At 37.4% G+C, this 22,211-nt stretch overlaps 1 protein-coding gene across 1 annotated transcript in view; it reads left to right on the forward strand.

Moving 5' to 3' along the window:
* Nucleotides 1-22,211, forward strand: part of nlgn3 (neuroligin 3) — a 268,431-nt gene that overhangs the window by 79,999 nt on the left and 166,221 nt on the right. The window contains exon 4 of the mRNA XM_015381581.1: nucleotides 14,453-14,512. Coding sequence (XP_015237067.1) covers nucleotides 14,453-14,512 — 60 coding nt within the window. The remainder of the gene's footprint in view (nucleotides 1-14,452; nucleotides 14,513-22,211) is intronic.

Genomic DNA, 22,211 nt, shown 5'->3' on the forward strand with positions numbered 1-22,211 from the left:
GCAATCAAAATTTTCCATTAATTTGCCACCTACCTGAAGACAATTTCTATTTACAAAGCAACCTGTTGAATGTGTCAGAGTCATACACACTGTGCATTTTCAGTACTGATATAAATATATTAAATGATTACTTTGTACAATCAGTGACATTCTTTCTGATCCTTATTTTTTCTTAGAAATGTATTTGTTGCTTTATTTTTTTAATTCTAAGTTTATTGTTCCCACAGTACCTTGAAATATGCTCTGAACTAGACAGACTTTGTAAAAATAAATGTATATAACACTGTACTTAAAGGAAAAACAAAGTACCTCCCTACTGGTGGAGCTGACTATTACTCGGGACAATGGTTGTGTAACTAATTTTGATGTACCAGATGCAACAGAGCCTTTTTCTTTGATCATACCCATTTTGGATGATTACGCTGCCTGAAATCTTTAGACCATATATTTTCTGTTTTGTACAAGACTAGTATCACATCCCCTTAACAGATGTCCCGTCATGTAATGCTTTAGGTCATGAGGAGGTGATCTAATGTGCAGCATCAGCACCATGCCCCCACCTCACACCCCACAGTGTCCCTTTGAAGGGGCCTTACAGCAAGTGCTCAGAGTAAAGAGCAGTAACAGAGCTGTGGGACACTGGAGCCTTGGTCATATCATTCAGTCATTTTCTCTGCTCTGAGTTAGAGTGAATGGAGTGAGGAGAGGGGTAATGGTGTGCAGGGACACAGCTAAGCACTATTCAGCCTCAGAGTGCTGGATCTGTTTGAGATGGGCCAATTTTTTTCTTTAGGAAAAACCTAGAGGAGATAAGTGTTTACCTTTGAAATAGGTTTGCAGTGTATTTTTAAATTGTTTGTCAAACCTTAAACTTGATTACTACAATCACATCCTTTTTATAAGACCTCCATTTAAGGATAATTTAGAAAATCACATACAGTCGCGGCATTGTGTTCCGCTTGTATATAGAGTATTGCAACACATAATTTTCAACTTGGATTGACAAAATTTTTTTTTATCTCCTTTATGTTTTCTATGTTCTTTGGAGTCATAATTCTTTCTGAGTTGTTCTGTATTTTGGGTACTACTCTAACATAAACCTTCTTTCAGTCCTAAATTTATCCCGCAGCAGGAGTCTGTTTCGAATCACAAAGTCAGTCTGGTTTTGGCTTGATTTGGAATGTCCAGCTATCATTCCCATGCAGCTCACTTGGGCAGCAATCTGCCAGGTTTTTATGCAGCTCCATGCCAGTGCTGAATGGTCCCATCAGCTGCCAAACCTGTAGATTAACTACCCCAGCAGAAACACTGGACACTCTTTGCACATGACCTCCAGTCGTCACAGAGTTGGTAAATCTACAGAAGAACCCTGGTCCCTGCTAGACTGCACGAGGGTCATGGCAAACAGTAACACACCATGCTAATCCCATTGGTTGGCTGACTCAGACCCGCCTCAGGAAAGGATGGGCCACTCCCTGTGCTGCTGAGGAAATCTGTACACTAAACAGACAAGGGCTAAAAATCTTTCAAGAAGACAAGAACAAAAAGCTGATTCTGTGTTTAAAAGACAAAAAGCAGATTCGCCAAAAAAAACAGCATAAGCATTATCTGTATAGAATTTTTTTGTATGACCATTCAGCATTATTTGTTTTTTGATAATTTAGCACCATGGAGGGAAAAAAGTGATTTGTCTAAAAAAGAAATGATATTGACTTTTCGAGCCCTTCTGCTGTCTAGCTTCCCATCAATCTAGTTAGTTTCTTCCCTTGTTTATCTCAAGTTTTAAGGTAATGATATTGTTAGTCAAACTTAATAGGCAAGACTGGAAGGAGACCGTTGTAAAAATACCACAATTTTAAGATATTTAGACAGTATTACAACCATAAAATACTGAGTAGTATACTGCTTTAATTCAAAACAGAAAAACAATTGTTCCTCTTCCAGTAAATTAACACAATGATTATTACAGTTATAACAATGTTTTAAACATGCGAAACCATTAACTATAATAATAATATATACAGTTGTCCTTGCTCTTTAAAGAGTGACATAAGTGTGATTTACTAATAGTGTAAAGTGCTGCTTGTTTTTTGCTTATATTTTGGTGAGATATGTTGGTTTATTGAATCTGATGGGACCAACTTGTTTAGTTTCTACACCATGCCTCTGTGTTTTGTGATCAGAAATATCTCTGGTGAGACAATTTTCCCTTAATTGTCAAGAAAAAATGTTTCAGAGAGTAAAAATAATGCATTGAATGGGCGGTTGTATGATAATGATTACTCCATTAAGGCCAAAGAAACTCCAGTCAGTCCTTAACGTTTCTGGCATGTCATTTAAATGAGTCAAAGTCATACAAATTATCTGACAGCAAAATGCTCGGCCCGCAGGGTTCAAATTGAGGCTAGCAGTTGTAGTCAGTAGAGGAATGATGGTTGGCGCTTCATGCTTTCCTGGGCAAATTTGCATGTCTGAAGGGTAGAATTTTTATTTTATGTAAGGAGGATGTATCTGTTCTTAATTTCTTTTAGGAGGTTTACTAGCAGTGCGCAGAAAAATGTGCGGGTGGTGCCATGGTTTTTTATGATCATAAGGCAGAGAAATTCTCATTATGACAATTTGTGTCGTATCTCATTAAAAGATCTTTAACCCATTTGCACTGTTTGGTGCTTATTTGAACCCCAGTTTTGCACAGTTCTTCTTTAATTTCCTGATTTATTCCCTCTTTAGAATAAATGTAAAAGGATAAGAGCCCTATTTCGTCCACCTGACTGGCAACACCCAACTGCTAGTGGGGAGTGTTATAAGACTATACAAATCAATAATACTTTATTATTCCCCAAAGGGACATTCAGCTTTGATACAGCCCATCCACAAAAACAAACTCTTCACCCCCCATGGGAGGACTGGAACGCAAAGTCTGAGTCCTCCCCATTTTTCTACACTGAAAAAAGTGAAAAGACTGTCATTCCTTTAAAGGGCATCTTTACATTGATTGAATGAAAAATCATGGTTTCCGTTTTGAATTAGATTTTTCCCCTTTGCTTCAAAGCAAACGACACTCCCCCTGGACAAAATTAAATAAAACATCTCTAAATAAATGGTATTTTCACCTCCAATTTGAGGTTTTCTTGTCATGTGACACTGTGTATAGTCCTCATTTTGGCAAAAAAGTCAAATAAAAAAAATGAAAACTCAGATCAATCCAACTTTTAGCATCATTTAAATTCTATTTAATTCAATTTGTTTATATAGCGCCAATTCACAACACGTCATCTCAAGGCACTTTATATTTCACCAGATCAAACAGTCAAATTGATTTAAAGTTTTCAATCTAAGGAAAACCAGTTGACTAAGCATGCTGGTAGCGACAGTGGAGAGAAAAAAAAAACCCTTTTAACAGGAAGAAACCTACAGTAGAACCAGGCTCAGCGTGAGCGGCCATCTGCTGAAGCCGACTGAGGTTCAAGGAGACAGAAGCAGACATACAGAAAGGAGCAGAGATACAAAACACAAATGTAAAAGGTGGCCCCGTCCAGGAAACAGGCACACGAGCTCCGAGCCAGCGCCTTTGTCAGAGGAGAGAAGAGAGCACATCCAGCCAATCACTGTCAGAGAAATAGGACTACACTGAAAAACAGGCTGAAAATCTATAAACAAAGGTGTTGATGGCAGCAGCACAGCTGATATTTCTCTCCAGGATGGTGTCACAGCCAAACAGGAACAGACAAGGCGAAGCTACTATGAGAGAAAGCAGAGGGAGCATAATATTTGAGATTGAACTAACAGATTATGCAGAGTGGGAGAATTGAGATGGAATGAAGCAGAATGATGAAAAAGGGGCCCCTAAGTCCTCCAGAAGGCTAAGCCTTTAGCAGCATAACTATAGAGATAGCTCTATAGCTCAATAGCAGATAGCTCGAGAGCTCAACAGCTTTATATACTAATTTTTACTTGACAAACTTTGCATCTTCAAACCCATATCTTTTTTATTTAACATAGCTCCATTTAAGATCGGCAAGTAGTTATAATTTTGTATATATTTTGTTAATAAATAACCCTGCCGGGTCCTTTTGCACACATAATACTGTATATTTGTATTCATGCACTCGTCATGACATTAGCAGAAATAAATAGGTTAAAGAGGCCCTGTAGAGAATCTTTCTTGCTTGGCTTACAGTATATCCCTTAGATCGCAGAAGATTTGGTTTGTTTGCATAACATTTTCTACACAATGGTCTAAAATCATGCATTGGTCAGTATCAATTTTTTGTGTGCATTCTTCAGTTTTTGACAATACTTTGGCATATTTCCCAGTTCATTCTCACAAATATTAGGAATTGTCTTTTCTTTCATGTTGGGACCAGCTGTGGCACAGTGTGAGTTTTGGCTGTCCTTTACTGCAGGATTATAGCATCCTTAACCTTTTAGCTGCATTCTCCATCATTCTCTCTCATGTGTCCTTCCCAAGCTGTTCCTTAACCTCTGCACCGGGAGACAGATTGTGAGAGACTGAGACAGACAGACTGGTAGGCACTAGGCGGGGATACAGAGAGAGAAAGAGAAGACCGAGAGACTAAATGCTAGAAACAAATCCAGGCAGAGAGAAGTGGCCACCTGAGGATTAGAGACTGAATATAACTGCTCTGAATTGTCAGGACCGCAACATTTCACAAAGTCTCTTTCCACATCCTGACCTTTCTGATATTTAACTCCAAGGCCCATCTATTGTCAGTGAACCTTTTTTGCAGCAAAGGAAAGGCAGTTAACATTCGGCCCTTCCACGACATATTGAGTGAATTGTGGATTCAGTCCACAAGTCTCTGGAGTCTGAGGGCACTCTCCATGTATTTATGTGCTTGAGCGTGTCAGTTCATGTGTGTGCGCATCCTTCATGTGAAACTTTTTTCGCCAATTACAACAAGGCTTTGTGCTTGGGATTTCATCATGTTGAAATGTTACATTTTCAACACACTTTATGCATGCAGCAAACCTGTCTAATGTGGCTCCATTAAAACTGGTGTGATAAATGTGACAGCTTTCTATTAATCTCGTCAAAAGAACATAAACAATAGGTGCTATTCAAGAGGATACCTCCTTTTCACGGGGTACAAATAATACCTCCTGGAGGCTGTGTGCACAAAAGCTCCTTACTGCAGTAAAGTTAGGGTTGGTAATTCTGTTCAAAAACACTTTTTGATTTATTGAATGAAACGGTCCTTCCATCCTAAGAGTAGTCAATACCTTCTGTAATCGGAAAAAGGAACAAAAAAAAAAGCAGACCAATGTGGGAGCTGCAAGCCTCTAAAAACAATCCCTACCATTCATTCCGAATGGTAAAAGCTAATCAGGTGCCTTCATCTCAGTCCCGTCCTCCTCTGTAGGAACGCTCATCAGGGTTGGAGATTGCCACAAATATTCACAACACCCCTTCGCAAAACTCTAGAAGTTAGTATATCTAAACTTATCAATAAAAATATAGTTTACTTGCAGGTAGGGATGGAACGGTTTATGAAAACCGTCTGAACCGTTCGGTTCGACTGTCTCGGTACGGTTCGCGTGTGTTGCGTTCACTTCATGAGCAGCTCCTTTTTCTCATAGGCGAAGCGTGTACACTCCAGGGCAGAAGGTGGCGGTACTGCAACCAAAGCCAACCACCAGTAGTAAACAAGAAGAAGAAAAAGCAAAGAAGAATAGCCAGGTGTAGCAGAAAAAAAATCGGTTGTTGTGGAGAATTGTGTCGGTATGGCGAGTGGAAAAGAACAGGAGTTGGAAGACGCGCCAGCAGCACTTTATAGGTCTGCTGTATGGGACCACTTTGCATTTAGAGTGACCTACGATGATGGCGGAAAGAAAGTTGTGGATAAAAGTGCAACAGTGTGCAAGCATTGTGCAACAGGTTTTGTTTATGCTAACAGCAACGTGACCAACATGTCATGCTAACCCCGAAATCCCACATACTCCGTCATGCTCCTCTCCGCTCCGGCCCGCTGCGCACCAGAACGCCTGCACAAAGCAAAGCCTACAGCCTCCACTGTGGCTCCCGTCCGCTCCGCTCTGAGTTCCTTGGAGACCGTAGAGGGCATGCGCGAGATGATTAAATTAAATTCAAAGCAGCAAAACATGCGGAAATGAAACAGGGTTTCCCAGGATCATTAAAAATAATTGCAATTCATAAATTGTTTTGGATTTTTTCATTAATTTCATTAATTTTTTTATTTTTTCATTAATCTTTATAATTTTTATTAATTTTTTTATTGTTCGGTGTAACAATAAACATATACCGAACCGAAAACTGTGACCACGAAACCATGAACCGAACCGAACCGTGGATTTTGTGAACCGTTCCACCCATACTTGCAGGTGAATGAGACATGAGTTAGTTAGGTTGAAATCCAAAATGTAGTTAGTTGGCTGCCCTCTGCCGGGTCGGCTGCCCTCTATTGAGATCTGCTGTGAGATGCGCGTTCAAGTTTACAGGGAAGGGCTTACCTTTAAACTGAAGCACCACTGAAGCACCACTTTCAAATCTCGCTAACTCTCCAACATTACCAACCATCGCCTAAATGTATCTGAATCTTACACTTTTCCACTTTTGCATCATCGTAAAAGATTCAAGGTCAAATGTTGTTTTTCGGCCTTGCTTTAATAGTGTGCTAAGATGTCATGTTTTCAATTTGAGATCAGGATGCCCACACAGAAAGGCTCAAACACTGCAAAATTCAAAGTGAGTTTCTCTGTTGACACCTGCCATCTGGTTTATGCTTGTCTGACACTCTGTCACTCAATACATGCAATTTTTCACCCTGTCAGTAGCATAGGCCTCTTAGAAATGATGGTATGTTTTTGCCTTATCTGTTTATTATTTCATTATAATGTAAATAATAATAATCATATATAATCAATAATCAATTATAGCATCATCTTAAAAAAAGGTATAACTGTTATGGTAAGCAATAAAAGTTAAAAGATTGGTAAAAACAGTACTGCAATAGTAGTACTAAATCCTTTGTTCTCAGTTTTGTGAAATAAAACTCAAATTATTTGGAGAAAATCAAACAGTAAATGTAACCCACAGTGAGAGACATCATATTTAACAGCTCAGAAGCATTTCATTCTTGCACAGCAAAGTTATCCTGATTGATTTGCCGCCTCTTTGGAGTTAAATCTGAGAACATTTGAAGCAGCCATTTTCACATATTGGAACCAAATTGAACCCTTTCCATTCACTTACATTCACTTGAGAAATGTTATCTGTTTTGACTGGTTCAACATCTGTATTATGTTATTATAAGTTGGTTGAAATGATAATCATACACTCTAGAATATTTCCACCTACAGTACTGCAACACTTTGCTTGGCTTAGCACTTTGAAGTAGGCTACCTATAAATATTAAATAGTATTATCATTGTTTATATTTTTTAAATAACTATTATTACCATATGGCAATCATCACAATCTACATAATTTGTAGAGTGCTTTAAAATGGCTAACAGCTAAAACCAAAGGGCTGAAAATAGCTAAAAATAAGAAAACACAATAAAAGAATGAAATACAGCATATAGATATAAAATAAGGACATAATAAAAGTCCTTCAAGCAGATAAAAGTAAGTATTAAGCTGCGTTTTAAAAGTTGAGAGTAAAGAAGCCTCTATTCCATAAAAGAGGAGCAACGATAGAGACGACTCACGCCACTCTGAGCTTCCTCTTAAACAACACTCAAACTGCCGGTAGCAGAAGCTATCTGCTCATTTCAATGGGACTCAACAAAACCAGTGTACACATCTTATCATATGAGCGACCATAGCAGATTGCCCTCAAAGCATCCACTTGTTGCAAAACTTTTATAGAAAAGTAAATTTTATACTCTTATTTTGGATCTTTAGAGATAGGCCCTCAGTATGTACAAAGATAAATAGTAAAGGTATTTTAATTAATTAACAAAGTCAATATTAGAGTAAGAAAATATTCAACAGTCTGTTTATTGGTGTCCATTTTACAGGAGGTACATGTAGTTGTTAGCATGTGTGTTCCTGCAGCAGGTTTTTCCAAGCCATTGGGGAGCTGATCTTAAGCCTGTTGGTGCAGGCTCATGTTACTCAGGGTCTGCCACAGAAGAAAGGGAAAGGAAAACGAAACTGGAAGTCTGTGAGCAGCTCCTCTGGTACAGTGTGGCCCTTGACTTCTGGAAGCCAGTGATGATTTTTCGTAGATGTCTTTTAAATGTGCAGGAGGTGGCTGCCACTGAATCTGTGCTTGGACCTCCTCCTCCCTGTATGATTCATCATCATATTTGGCAATTATCCTCAAAGTTGATATGTGTTGGAGACTTGTGACAGATTGGTCTAGTCAAGAAGTCGTTCCACTATTTTAGATAGGAGGTGACTATAGAATGCATCATCAGGAGCTGCGAATGTATTAGTATACAGCCTGATTTGTTGTAGGAGTGCTGTAGGGGTTCATGGTGGAAATGGGTTAAATAAATTACCCCTTTGAGGTGTTTTTTTTTCCATCACTGGTGAATAACAATATTGAATAGTGACTGGTAAAGTAAACAGTTGTTGGTACATTGGAATTTAAAGTACGGTACATAGTTGTTTATTGTATTTAAATATTTAATATACTGCTGTTGACTATTCTTGTTTGTCTCTTGAAAAGTTTGGGAACCACTGAGTTAAATAATAGGTAGAGGCGATTATAACACCCAAGGTTCTTGCTACCTTTAATGGAACAAGAAATAGGGATTTCAAATTTAATACTAATTTAAAATTTTAATACTCAGATATATGGTAAGTTTGTCGTTGAAAACAAGCAGATTGGGTTTCTTTGGAGATGATCTAGCTATGTCAATGTTGTTGTGTTTTCTGTGATTTGCTGTCAGGTCATGTGGTCCTCACTTTAGATGGCCAACAGAACTAAATATCCTTAACATAGTATGTAATAAATTATCTTCTGAACAAGCAGATCAGTGTGTCGATTAATGATCAACAATTTCTATCTTTGTCTCACACAAAAAACTGTAGGCAGAGCTGAAAAGACATGTTTAAGCAGTTCTGTCAGGAGGAATGGGCCAATATTGTTATTGTAAAAAGATATCCAACCATTTAAACCAAACTTAAACACTTCAAAAGGAAATATTAGAGAAATGTATTTATAAAAATGTGAAAGATCTAAAGAATTACGGTATATCAGAATTACAGCAAAAAAAAAAAATAACAACTCATAATATACCGGTAAGTACAATTCACACCAACATGATACCAGACATTAGAAAAGGTTTGAGCCTTTTAATAGTTTCTATCCTTAAAATTCTTCAGTCTTAAAAGACTCTTCAATAGACATTGTTATTCCAAAACTGTAAAATCTAAAGTTTGTGGGTAAATCTGTCAAATTATGTTTGACCAGAACCATAATTTGCAAAGAAAACAGAGATCTGGGACTCTAAAAAATCTAATGTGTTCTGCTGGAATATAGTACAAAATGTAGGAAAAAAAAGTCCTTTAAGAAAAAAATTCCTGCAAGAAATAAATAGAAAACAAAAATTATTGTTGTACTGATTATTTATTTATAGAATTATTTAATTAAAAATATGTGTATGTATTTCATGGAGGGTGACCCCACATACACACATTATATAAAACATTTACTTTCCTTAGTCGTTTCAATCTACCTATATTGAATGGTAATTTTGGAATAAGTTAGCTTTTTATTTATTTTTTTGTTTTTAAATGATATTTATTGCTCTAAAGCAAAAGACTATATATATACTGTTTTTTTTTTCACTTGGCTTACTTACAGTACCTGAAAACCATAATTTTAAAAGCCCCTATTTCAATTTTGTTAGGATTTGGCAACAGCAAGCTTTCATCCTCTCTCTAAACAGAGGCAGCCTGCCTCACTGTAACATAAATGCTTTGCAATCCTTTCACCTCCTATCACTAGTATGTATGTATTTAAACCTCAGAGTATCATAGCTGAATGCTTGGTTTGCAGCTGTAGCTCATATCCAATTCCATATTATTTAAAAATGTATTATTCATGATACTGTAAAACTGATGAACACACTTAACAAGGTCATTGTAGTTGCCATGGAACTAAAGAAAAAAGGCCCCTTCAGAGAATATATATCAGTAAATGTCATGACACTTGGCCTTTTACATTATGCATTATAATGCATTGCACCTACAGTATCAATTAGCAAGGGAGAAGACAACTGAGGATGTGAGAAGAGATAGTCAGGAGTGAACACATGGATTTATAAACACATAAATATGAGACAGGAATCATATAGTTTAGATACGACTGTCTTAAGATTTGTTGATATTGGCAAGATTGACCTATGATACAATCAAATGAAGCAGCGTTACAGAACAAGTCATCTCATTTGCAGAATATATAGCAGGTGAATGAGCCAAATTGTCTTTTTGTGGTCACTGGAATCACCGCAACTAAATGCAAATCCTCACTGTTAAGTATATTGAAGTGAAAGTTAAAGGCAGCAGAGGAAATACTTTCAACCAAGTACTAAGAATAACAACAGTTTTCTAGTAAAAACTGTTTTCAATTATCTTTTAACTGATATTAGCAGCAGTGACTTAAGCTTTAGCAATGGGTCAAGCCCACCTCTGTTAATAAAACATTTCAGGAAGATGAGTTGTAATAATAAGAGGATTAGAGCATGCGTTTTGTCAATAAGCCTGTAAGATTTTTATTGATTCCTATTTTTGCTGTTGTAGATATTACAATGGAGGAAGAGTCCAAAGTCACCGACAGCATTATGATCCTCTGTATCAGGCTCTGTTCAAGTGGAAAATATAAACTGACAGGGTGTTGGATAAAAGGTCATCTCCAAAAATAACATTTCTTTATAATCCTGTCAGAAGATGACAGACTGTTGCATAGATGGATTGAGAGATGAGCCAACTGACTAACTGGTATTGATATTCCAAAGCCTTTTGGCTGCTGGTATTAGGCACCAAAAAAAAAAAAAATCATTACTAGTTGTAAATGATGAGTGAAGAAAACACTCAAGGGTAGATTTTTTTTTTCTCATTACTGTATCCATAATACGAGGACAAAATTCATAACATCACTGGCTGAAAGGCGGTGACATGTTAAATCAATGTTGCTTATCGCATTACTTACATCGCCACAACGTTTAAATAATGTGCCTTTCACACTCTTAACCAACACAAACAGATGAGCCATATTCTGACAGAGTAACAGCACTTCCCTATCAGTGCTGCTAACCAAGAGAGCAGCTATGCTTGAAGGTTCTGTTTTGCCTCTCTTGATACCAATCTAATGCCATTTGATTCCAATTCTTGGGTTGCAGCAGGTTATCCCCTACTGCTAACCCAAAGGGCCTGAAAGAACTATTGGCCTATTTGCCGACAGTCCAAGGTGCCGCCGGTTTGTGAATCGTGTGACAAGTCAAAGCATGTTTAAAGATATAAAAATGATCTCTTCTTAGTTAATTGTAAAAAATGTGAGGACTCAAAAAATTAGAGAGAAATCTGAGTGATGAGTATGTAGTCAGTTTTTATTTTGTTCTTTATTTTGTTTATTTAAAAGTGTTATTTGAACATAAGACAATTATAAAAACACAATGGAGGGGAAAAATACATCACTAAAAAAGAAAATTCGGTTCAAATGGAGTGGGAAGAAGAATTTCAAGGTCCCTAGTAAATGATAACCCCTATTCCTATGGCTGAAAATATTTTGAATAATGAGTGGTAGTAATTGTTCCCTAGCTTTATAAACCATCTGTGTTGTATGATAATGAACCAGGTCCTGAAGATTAAGTATTGTTGGTTTTAAAAATCACCTTATTATTTATTTTAATCTACAGTGAACCCTCAAATCATTTAAATCCCCATTCAAATCTAGATTAAAATAGTTTTCATCAACATACAGTAGAAGATTATCTCTAACTGACATCAACCTGTATATATAACATACTTTCTGGGCTATAGAGCGCATATATAAGCCGCACCGGGCTGTAAGCTACTAATATCTACTGAACTGCTCCCCATCAAACCTGTAGGGGGAGCTCTAAATATAGCCCCTGGAGTAGGGAAGAAGAAGAAGAAGAATGCTAGCTCCCGTTAGCTTGCTGGCTCGAAGATTGGGCCTCGTCGGCTCTTTATTTTAGCTCTGCGGGAGTTGAGCCCAGTCTCTTCATTGGTTCGGCAGCTTTATAGGAGAAGTCCAGTCATATAGTACATCAAATATGGAATTATTACATGGTGTTCAATAAATATTAAGTGTTTTTAATTAACAGTAATTTCATTTGAATGTGCTTTACCAGAGACATTCATGTTTGTCAAAGAACACTACTGTCAAATACCGGTTTGTGACGTATAGGGCGGTATCGGCTGTTAAGCAAGTCCCAATGCTGTATCTGGTGTTTGTCACAACGTGTTAATATCCAAGTCATCTTGAAAACATTCTTCTACGAAATGTTGGCTACATATTATGTGTTCCTTCTTCAAGTTAGCAATCAAACAACTAACCCATTCGTGGAGGATCATGAATCGGAAATGTGAAATAACCAATTTTTGTTGATTGCAGATGTGTCTTGTAGTTGATTTTGCTCATAAAGCGGGTAGAATGGTGCTCTGCTTACCGCACCGTGACGTCACTGCGGGAAGATGTAAGGAGTGAGGTGTTATTACTTTGAAAAAAATGGCCGCTCCCAGACACAGTTATATCAACAAAAATGATTATCTTAATTATTTTTTACCGATAAACATTAATTTCATTAAATCACTGTTTTAGATGTAGATAAAGAGCCATTGATCATTCTTTGCTGAACATACTTTTCCCTTAATGCATCAAATAATTTTTAAAATATGTGAATTTGCTATGTTTGTTCTCCATCTTGGATGCTGCTAGCATGTTTTTGGGCTAAAGGAAAATTAGCCCCTTATTCTTTAATTTCTAAGCTTGACTTCTCCTTCTGCTGGCTAGGAAAAATCTACCAAAAGCTGCACCTTCTTGTAAGCCTCACTGTTCAAAAATGTGGGGGGAAAATAGCGGTTTATAGTCCGGAAAATACAGTAACTACTTGTCAGAAGACACTTGAATAAACAGGTAATTTAATTTAAATCGAAAATCTGAATTGAGACCAACTTTCCGTAAAAATTCAAAAAATTGTGCTTGTTTTATCCAGAGGATGTCAATAAAGTATTCAAATCAATTCAAGTCAGTTTATTTATATAGCAGCAATTCACAACACGTCCTCCCAAGGCACTTTACAGCCCTCCAGATTATACAGTCAAATTGATTAAAAGTTTTCTATGTAAGGAAAACCAGTAGATTGCATCGACTCATTGACTAGAAGGCAATCCCTCACACTAAGCATGCTTGTAGTGACAGTGGAGAGGAAAAACTCCCTTTTAAGAGGAAGAAAAGTAGTGCAGGAGATCAAACTGCATCTAGGAAGAGGACCCTGCTTGATGTCCGGGCAAAACTCAGTGGTGCTCCTTATTCTGCGGTTTCTCTTAACCAGCCTCCATCCAGTGTCAACAGTAAACAACTGCCAAAACAGACTGAAGCGTAACTGTAGCCTCATTCCTCTTCTTTATTACTTACAAATAATATTTCTGCTGCAGCTTTAAAGCATGGTTTTTACAGCAGACCCTATGCTTTGTCATCTGGACGCAAGGATTGTTGCAGCCAGCAAAGCAACACATCACATCACATCCAGATGGATGTGATCAAAGATGCTGGTCAAAAAAACCCAAACAGTTCTGCTTCATATTTACTTGGAGCTACAATCGATCCTGTTATCCAGTGGATGAATTTGAAGGTTGAAGATTAATCAGCTTTCATAGTTGTCTATCTCTAATACTCACTGAAACAAAAAAATGAACCTACAGAAACTATAGCTGCTGTGGATGTGTGTACAGTACAGCGTTCTCCAATTTAAAAGCACCAGAAAACTGATTTTCTTAATTTTTTCCTCTTTAGATTAAAAACACAATATTCTGAAATGGGGATTTTTCAGAGAGAAATACAGAATAAATATTAACCTTTTATTTAACAAAGCTTAAGCACAATAGATGGATTTTAGTTCTTCTGTTCATTAAGGTTTCGTCTCTAAAAATGTCAGTGATGTATGACTCTGAATTAAATGTGCTAAAGCATCAGGTTAGCTTTGTATACATCAAGTCTAAAAAGGTGTCTTCTGGTATAACTCATTGTAACTATTTGATCTGTATCCAAAAATAAATTATTTTCTATTTTTGCCTGAGTTATTTTCTTTCTGTAGAAATATCTGATTGTTCTTTTGGATTGTATTTTAAATAAACACTGTTCTGTTCCCATGTATTTTTAAATGCTGCTCTCACTGAAATGCCTCCCTCCCCCATTTGTGTTTTTTGCCAAACATGCTATTTTGAATTTCTTTGTACGTCTTTATGTTTCTCTCCCTGCTTCAACAACAGGGGCCCATGCAAAAAAACAGGGTGAAGATTTGTCGGAAAACGACGGTGATGAAGATGAAGGTATTTTCCATGGTGAACAAAAGACGGTGCATGATTTTCTTTTAAAACGAACTGTGACTGTTTCCTAATCCTTAATGGACTTTTTTTGTTTTTTTTTATTGTAAATGCACTCACCAAACACCCATGTCTCACCCATGTCTCATCAGATGACTCATCTGTAGAGCAACATTTTCACAAAGATGGCATGTGAGTGAATGCTGTGGCTCTCATTTCAAGGATCTATATTCAGGGGATAAATGGCAAAAGTTCTGACTTTGGGGACCAATAACATCCAGTATCTGTTAAGATATCTAAACCCAAGACGTAATCTATCTTAATTTTTCATGCAATAAATGTTGCAGCTGATTTCGAAGGTGTAGGTTTAGAGTTAAAGTCCTTCGTTAAGGTATGGCCAGAATGTTTATGGTGAAAAAAGAGGAAAAAGACACAGTAGTGTAATATCAGAACGCTCTGCTTCCTCATTCAGATGAGGAGCGGCAGTTCAGGACTGATGCTGAAGAGGATTAGAGATGAGAGGTGTAGAAAATGGGAAGTTGCTGCTCAGCACTCGCATTGTTCTCTTTCCATATTTATCTTGGGATATTCCTGGCTCAGGGTGGATCGCTGCCGAGATTAGAGTGAGAGACAGCTCTTGTGCTGCAACAGAAACAGCTTAAGTCTCTGAATCTAAATCAAAAGCCTTGATATAGCCCAGCCCACCTCTTATGTTGCCACTGTAGTGCAGGTGATGAAAGCCTGATGTTTTTTATCATCCAAAGCCTTTGATTTGCAATCGGATTCAATAAAAATTACACCATTGATTTTCACCTCACTTGTACGACTGCATCTCAGTGAATTTAAATATCTAATATGACATTTATTTTAGAATATTAAACATTCATCTAGATAAATTGCACAGAGGAATATATTTCAACATTTATCTCTTAATTTTTGTTTTAGAAATTTCTCAAAAGCAGTTTTTTGAGCAGTTAATCATTAACATTCTCAAAGGATGATGCACAAGAAGGCTAAAGTAGCATTAAAAGTAGCAGTAAAGTTGTCTTTTAAAGTAAGGCATCCAATATAATAGTAGAAAGTCGAATGTAAAAATGTCCAACAAAGAGACAACCCTTAGATTGAGACGATTATGAAGCAAAGGCTGTTCAAAAAATTTAGAAAAATGTTTATTATTGTTTTGGGAACTCTTAAAATTGTCTGGAAATTTGAATTAGGGGGTTTAGAGTCCTGATGCTGCATTTTGCATCTCCGGATGTTCCAGAGTTCATTGGAAATCTCCCTCCTTCTTGTCAAAAGGGCCCGGATCATCTATCAGGAGGTGTTTCCATGGCACCACTTTGACACACAGGTGTTTCTTTATTCATGCCCAGGGCAAGCTGTTACAACTGCAGCCAAACTGTCTTCATTTCAACCTGCGTCTTTACATATACACAGCTCATGCATGTGAAGCTCTGTTCTTCAAGTGGGCTAACGTGTGTCTGTATCTAGCCCACTTTGTTTAAAATCGCTGACAAGTGCCAATCCCTTTGTCTGGCAAGTCTTTGCATGCATACACAGCGGCTTGGTCTCCAAGCTGTTGTGCTACACTAGCCTCACTGAATATGTGACAAGTCTATTCTTTACCGAGCGCAACTAATGCTGTTTGCAGAGCATCACCAAAGACTCACAATGTAGTCCCAAAAGCATCTTTGCTGCATAACTGTAACTTATGCATGCATGACAGAGTTGGCCATGGCTTCCTAAAAAGATGTGTCTGGTAGTTTGTCTTTATTGTTCTGGTCATTGTGTTTTACTAGTATTGTGGTAATTAAAGTGGAAATTAGGCACAGTGCACAAACATCACGGTCCTTGAAAAGTGGAAAAAATTTATGTTGAAATAGTAGTTTTCCGGTCTAAATATTTATAATGAGGCCATTGAGATTCAATTCACATAAGATGTCAAGAACAATCCAATTAGTATACTCTTACAGGAAATATTGCCTTGAGGTTACAGGTACAGCTCAGAATATGTGAATAAATATATTTAGGGATTTCTGTCAGTTATTTCAAATGGTGAAACTAAAATAGAGTCTAATATTTCAAGCAGTTTATAACGAATTTAAAACTTTCTGCTTGCAGTTAATAAATGTCTTTAATTCTCAATTATTTCTAAAAATAAAATGGATCAAAACTTGCGTTGCGTGGATGGAAAAAGTGCAGAGGAAGAGGGTACTTCAGCAGCAGGTATAATTACAGCCTTGTGAGCATTGTCTAGGAAATTCCACCCAATAATTTGGGGAAGCTTTGAAAGGAGAGGACTGGCACTGGGCTTCGCATAGAAAGAAAACATTATAGAGATACCGATTTCATTCTCCAGCAGGCTAAGTATCTGCCTACCAAGCCAGAGGTGCAAAAAACTGGTTTAATGACTATGATGCTGCTGTGCTTGAGTGGCAAACTGGCCTGACCTGAGCTAGAGAGTCTATGAAGTATCATCAAAAGAAGGATGAGAGACACCAGACTCAACGATGCAGATGACCTTAGAGCCGCTATCAAACCAACCTGGGCTTCCATTACAACCAGACAGCTTCACAGGCTTATTGCCTCCATGCAGCCCCATATTGATGTAATCATTAATGCAAAAGGAGGCCCAACCAATTATGGAATGCATAGAAATGAATATGATTTTTAGAAGCCTGACAGTTCTGTTTAAAATATTTGTATGACTGATCTTATTAAATATTCACATTTCGTTAAACACAAAATAATTTTTGTGGTTTTCATCATCTGTAAAGTATAACCATCAATATTGCAAGAAATAAATGAAATATTTTACAATACATGTGAATATATATTGAATTTATATGAGGGTATGACTTTCAGAAAAGTTATCAAGGAGTGAATGGGGCTTCATACAGAAATACCTGTATTTTTTCACTAAAGTAATAATGCACCTATGAACTGGTCTCTGCACACTTAGCATGCAAGATGCTAATGTTGAAGAAAAGTATCTTAAAACAAATTTAAGGTGTACTGCAACCAGTGTTATCCTGGTATAATATAGTCTGGAATAATGAGACAAAAATGAAAAAACTTTGGACTTCATTGAAAACTTGATTAAAAGAAGGGATGGCAGTGCACACCATCCAAACCTAGCATACAAACAGGATTGCTTTAAAGGAATAGTACACCCAAAACATGATTAGCCTTCATTTTCTACTTACCCCCATGCTGAACAACACTCTGGAGTACTTTTTTGATATCTCAAATGCATCTGGAGATCTGGGAGGCTTCTTGCTGTCTGCTGACATTCAAATAATGGAGGTCTATGGTGCCCGAGACAGAAAGGTCCATAAAAGCACAAAAAACGTGTCAATATTCCTCCGTACTGCTCGTCCAATGTATTCCAAGTGTCCTGAGTGGGTAGCATCCAGAATTTACTCGAAACGAAGTCATTTAGAATGTTTTTAGAGCATAAACAGTAGTGTATAGGATTTCCTAAAAGCGCGTTCACTAGCCTACGGAAACCGCGGCAGACCAAACCAGATGAAAGTGCGCATTCAGCTCGGCAAAGAACTCATGCTCTTCCTCAAGACTGAAGTCCTCAGACATTTTTCTTTCGTTGTTTCTTTCTTTGCACAGGTAAACAGCACATTTCTTCTTCTACGCTTGCATTATCGGCAGAGCAGACGCTGAATGCGCACTTTCATCTGGTTTGGTCTGCCGGCTTCCGTAGCGTCGTGAACGCGCAGGCAACGCTTTCAGGAAATCCTATACACTACTGTTTATGCTCTAAAAACATTCTAAATGACTTCGTTTCGAGTAAATTCTGGACGCTACCCACTCAGGACACTTGGAATTCATTGGACGAGCAGTATGGAGGAATATTGACACGTTTTTTGTGGACTTTTATGGACCTTTCTGCCTCGAGCGCTATGGACCTCCATTATTTGATGTCAGCAGACAGCAAGAAGCCTCCCAGATCTCCAGATGCATTTGAGATATCAAAAAAGTACTCCAGAGTGTTGTTCAGCATGGGGGTGAGTAGAAAATGAAGGCTAATCATGTTTTGGGTGTACTATTCCTTTAAAGGCATAATATGCAACATTTTTCATTTAATTCATGTGTTCCATTTCGTTTTGGATGATTAAATGACTCATTTCAGGTCGAACAAAGGTTTTCTTGGCCGCCCTGGTGGTCTGTAGGGGAAATACCATAATTGCAATTGCAGGAGCCCTCGGCCCGCACCCACAGGCTCAGAGGTCTCGTGCATCGCGAGAGTCGGTCTTGCTTTACAGCGAGAACTGCTACGACACATGCATAACAAATAATGTATGAAAACATGCTAAATTTTCAAACTCGAAAATTGGAACAAAATAGTCACTTACCGCAGTAGACATGGTGATTCGTTGCATTCGCCTGTCTGCTAAGCTCAAAACAACAGCGCCTGGCTTGACAGAGAAACCAGGAGAACAGCTGAGCATATTTACAACAGTGCACTTTTACTTTCGCCCTCTGGGGGGAGCCTTGCTGGAAAATCAACCGGGTTGCATAGTATACCTTTAAGGTGGGATATAGGCTGTTTGTTAGCATGTGGTTCTGGAAACCCGTATAACTTATAGTTCGAAAAAGGTTTTTGGAAGAAGTTTAGTCAAACTTATCAGGTCCAAAACCCTTTAGTCAGACACAACTTACATTTACCATTCACTGTAATTTAGAAAAAAAAAAATCTTCACAAAAACATCATAACAAGAAAAGAATTATAGTATACTGATAAACTATATTAACCAATAATATTTTTACTCTCTTTTGTAAACCACAATAACACAACCTTTCCTCTAGATAAGTGGAGAGGTTGAGGATAAGTGGAAACATTATTCATAGGAATCTCAAAATGAAAGGAGCAACACAAAGATCCTGAACACGCAACTAAAAAAACCTCTCAGTAGGTCTCAGAATAAGAAAATTAGAATAGATTAGATGAGCTTTATTGATCTCACAGTGGAGAAATTCACTAATAAGCTGCTGCAGTGTCTCATAATCACCTAACTAAAATACTGTTAAAATTCTTTAAAGGAAACGAAGATCTAAGAGGCCTAAAGAACCTTTGGTTTTTGATGTGAAGAAAATAGGTCCAAGGCTGAATAAATTAATCAGATAAATCGTAATTAATCGATTATTGAAATAATCATCAACTAATTTAGTAATCAATTAATCATTAATTTGAGTATAGAGACTACAATGTGCTTTTAGCTGACAGAGCAACCCACTTTGAGCAGCAATTATAATTATATTAACATATGTTAACATATTGTATTTAATATAAAAATCTTTTTCGTCTGTCTGTATGCTCTATCCAGAAAATATTGAATCTATTTCTTCGAATGGAAAAGTTTTAGTTTCACCTGATTTAATTTAAAACAAATTCTTCTCTAAGGAACGTTTTGTTGTCTAAATATTAATTGATTAATCAAAAAAATTATAGACAGATTAATTGATTTGCAAAATAATCATTAGTTGCAGCCCTAGTCCAAATCTCACCTCAGCAAATGCATGTGGCTGTTTTCTTTGCTGGAAAAGTCTTGAAACTCTCATTACCAAAAATGGCTTCTCTGTTAAGTATTTGATAAACTTATTGTAGTCTTAATACATTTTTTACTGTTTTTACTCCATTTTATTATTCAGATAGGTATTCCTTTTAGTTTTCATTTCATTTTGGATTAATTGGGCTATTCCCATATCTGGTATCCCTTTTTTGTCAAAGCCAATTAATAAGTATATATATAATATATTTGATGAAATATACATAATTTGACAAAACATGTGTCATGTGATATTTTTCTCAAATGATTTTCTCATAACAATTTTTGTTTGAACAAGTAAACATTTATTATTGCTGGTAATAACTTCATATTTGCCAGTAACTTTCCTTCACACATTACTGATGAAAAATGAGAAATTTGTATTCATGTTGAAGAACAAGAACAATCAGAGCACAAGCCAAACTCCCCCTCTCACTCTCGGGCTGATGTACCTCTTATCCACAAATTTTCATTCAGCTGAGGGAGCCGATGTCTTGTCTGGTGTCTCTGCGTAATATCTCTCTGTTCATCCCAGCATTACCATGATGCCGCCTTACTTGGCCATCCATCTATTCTGGGATAATTTGGTCCCTTCATTCAACATATTGGAATGGCCTTCCTTCTTGATCAAACCCTCTGGGCACGTACTTCAGTTTTAATCCTGATACATATAAGAACAATAAAGGATTTTGACTGTGCCAAAGACATTAAGCCATTGAAATAAAAGGCTAATATATGAATTAACAACATTAAAAGGGAGTAGGAGTACCAATAAAACATTAAACTCAAACAGATGAGCATAATTAAATGTAAACAGAGGAATATAATTGTATATTATGCGTTAAAAAATATATAATGATACTCTTTCTCTATAATTTTCTGTTTGTAACTGGATCTATGCCCTTTGTGTGTACACCTGTCTGTTTGAGAGCCAGTCAAGTCCTAAGAACCCCTAAGAGCATTCAAATTCTGCACTACACTCCCTCAAGCAGTACAAGCGTGTGGGCCAAACTGCAGTGATTTACTACAGCCCACAATCAAGACTCAATTTTACAGAGGCCGTTATTGCACTGTAAAACGGAGTGCAAGCTTTCAATCACTTACCTGCTGTTGTTAGATAAAGCTGGGTATGTAAATAAAGGACTGGAGTCTGTGCAGGGGGTAAATCTTCCTAGTGAAGTGTGGCAATGTTGTTGAGGGGTTGGACCTAGTGACAGACACCAAGAGACAACCACCCACCCTCCCCATCTGGCCCGGCGTACTACGATAGAGGAAAATTAGATTTGTTTTCATGTCTGCCATTCGGCGCATCCTGACTCTAAGGACTGTTTCCACTGAGAGTGACTGCACATTTGCACAAACATGCTCATGCACAGAATGCCTCCTTCCAAACTCTAGAAGCGAGCCCTGAGGAAGGCACACACACAAATATAGACACCCTGCCACTACCCTCAGAGACGTTCTCCATCGCTGCTGTGCCAGACAGCAGAGCTGAGCTCCACCTGCCTGGGTATTACCATTAATTCCATTGCACAGTTCTGGCTGGATCCCCACCCAGCAAAGCCCTTAGCTAAGGCAGGCCTGAGAGTGGGAAATCGACAGTAGGGGGAATTCACCCACTGCTCTCTCTCCTTTCTGCCACTATCCTATTCTCTCTGATGTAGCAATGAGATGAGAATTCATAGCCCTTAAAGTCTATTTATTAAGAAATCCTTGGAATGTTGGGGCTTTGCTTCTTGCCATAAAAAAGCATTTCTACTAATGGCTGATCCACAAGACATCATTTCAGCCAATTCAAAGGAACACCCTTACTGTGTTTTTTCTTCTGTATTTGCTCTTTACCTTTGATTGGGACAAAATGACAGAGATGCAAAAACTCCACTTAAGTAAACGGAGAAATTAAGTGTATGAAAACATGAAACGTCAAGTTATAAAAGTCAAAGTAATACATTTGGTAAAAGAAGGTCATTTCTAATATATTTGTTAGCAAAAAAAATCATAGTTCTAGTCTCATTTATTTGTCACATCCCTTTTTTTTGGGAGGTGGTTGATCTTTAAAAGAAAAGTAACAGTGAAGATTTCATAAATTCTCAAATATTGTAGAAGTTTCTCATAGTATTATAGTGGCTAAAATGACTGGA

This window comes from Cyprinodon variegatus, unplaced genomic scaffold (genome assembly GCF_000732505.1).
Source record: "Cyprinodon variegatus isolate N-32 unplaced genomic scaffold, C_variegatus-1.0 Scaffold236, whole genome shotgun sequence".
NCBI classification, from domain to species: domain Eukaryota; kingdom Metazoa; phylum Chordata; class Actinopteri; order Cyprinodontiformes; family Cyprinodontidae; genus Cyprinodon; species Cyprinodon variegatus.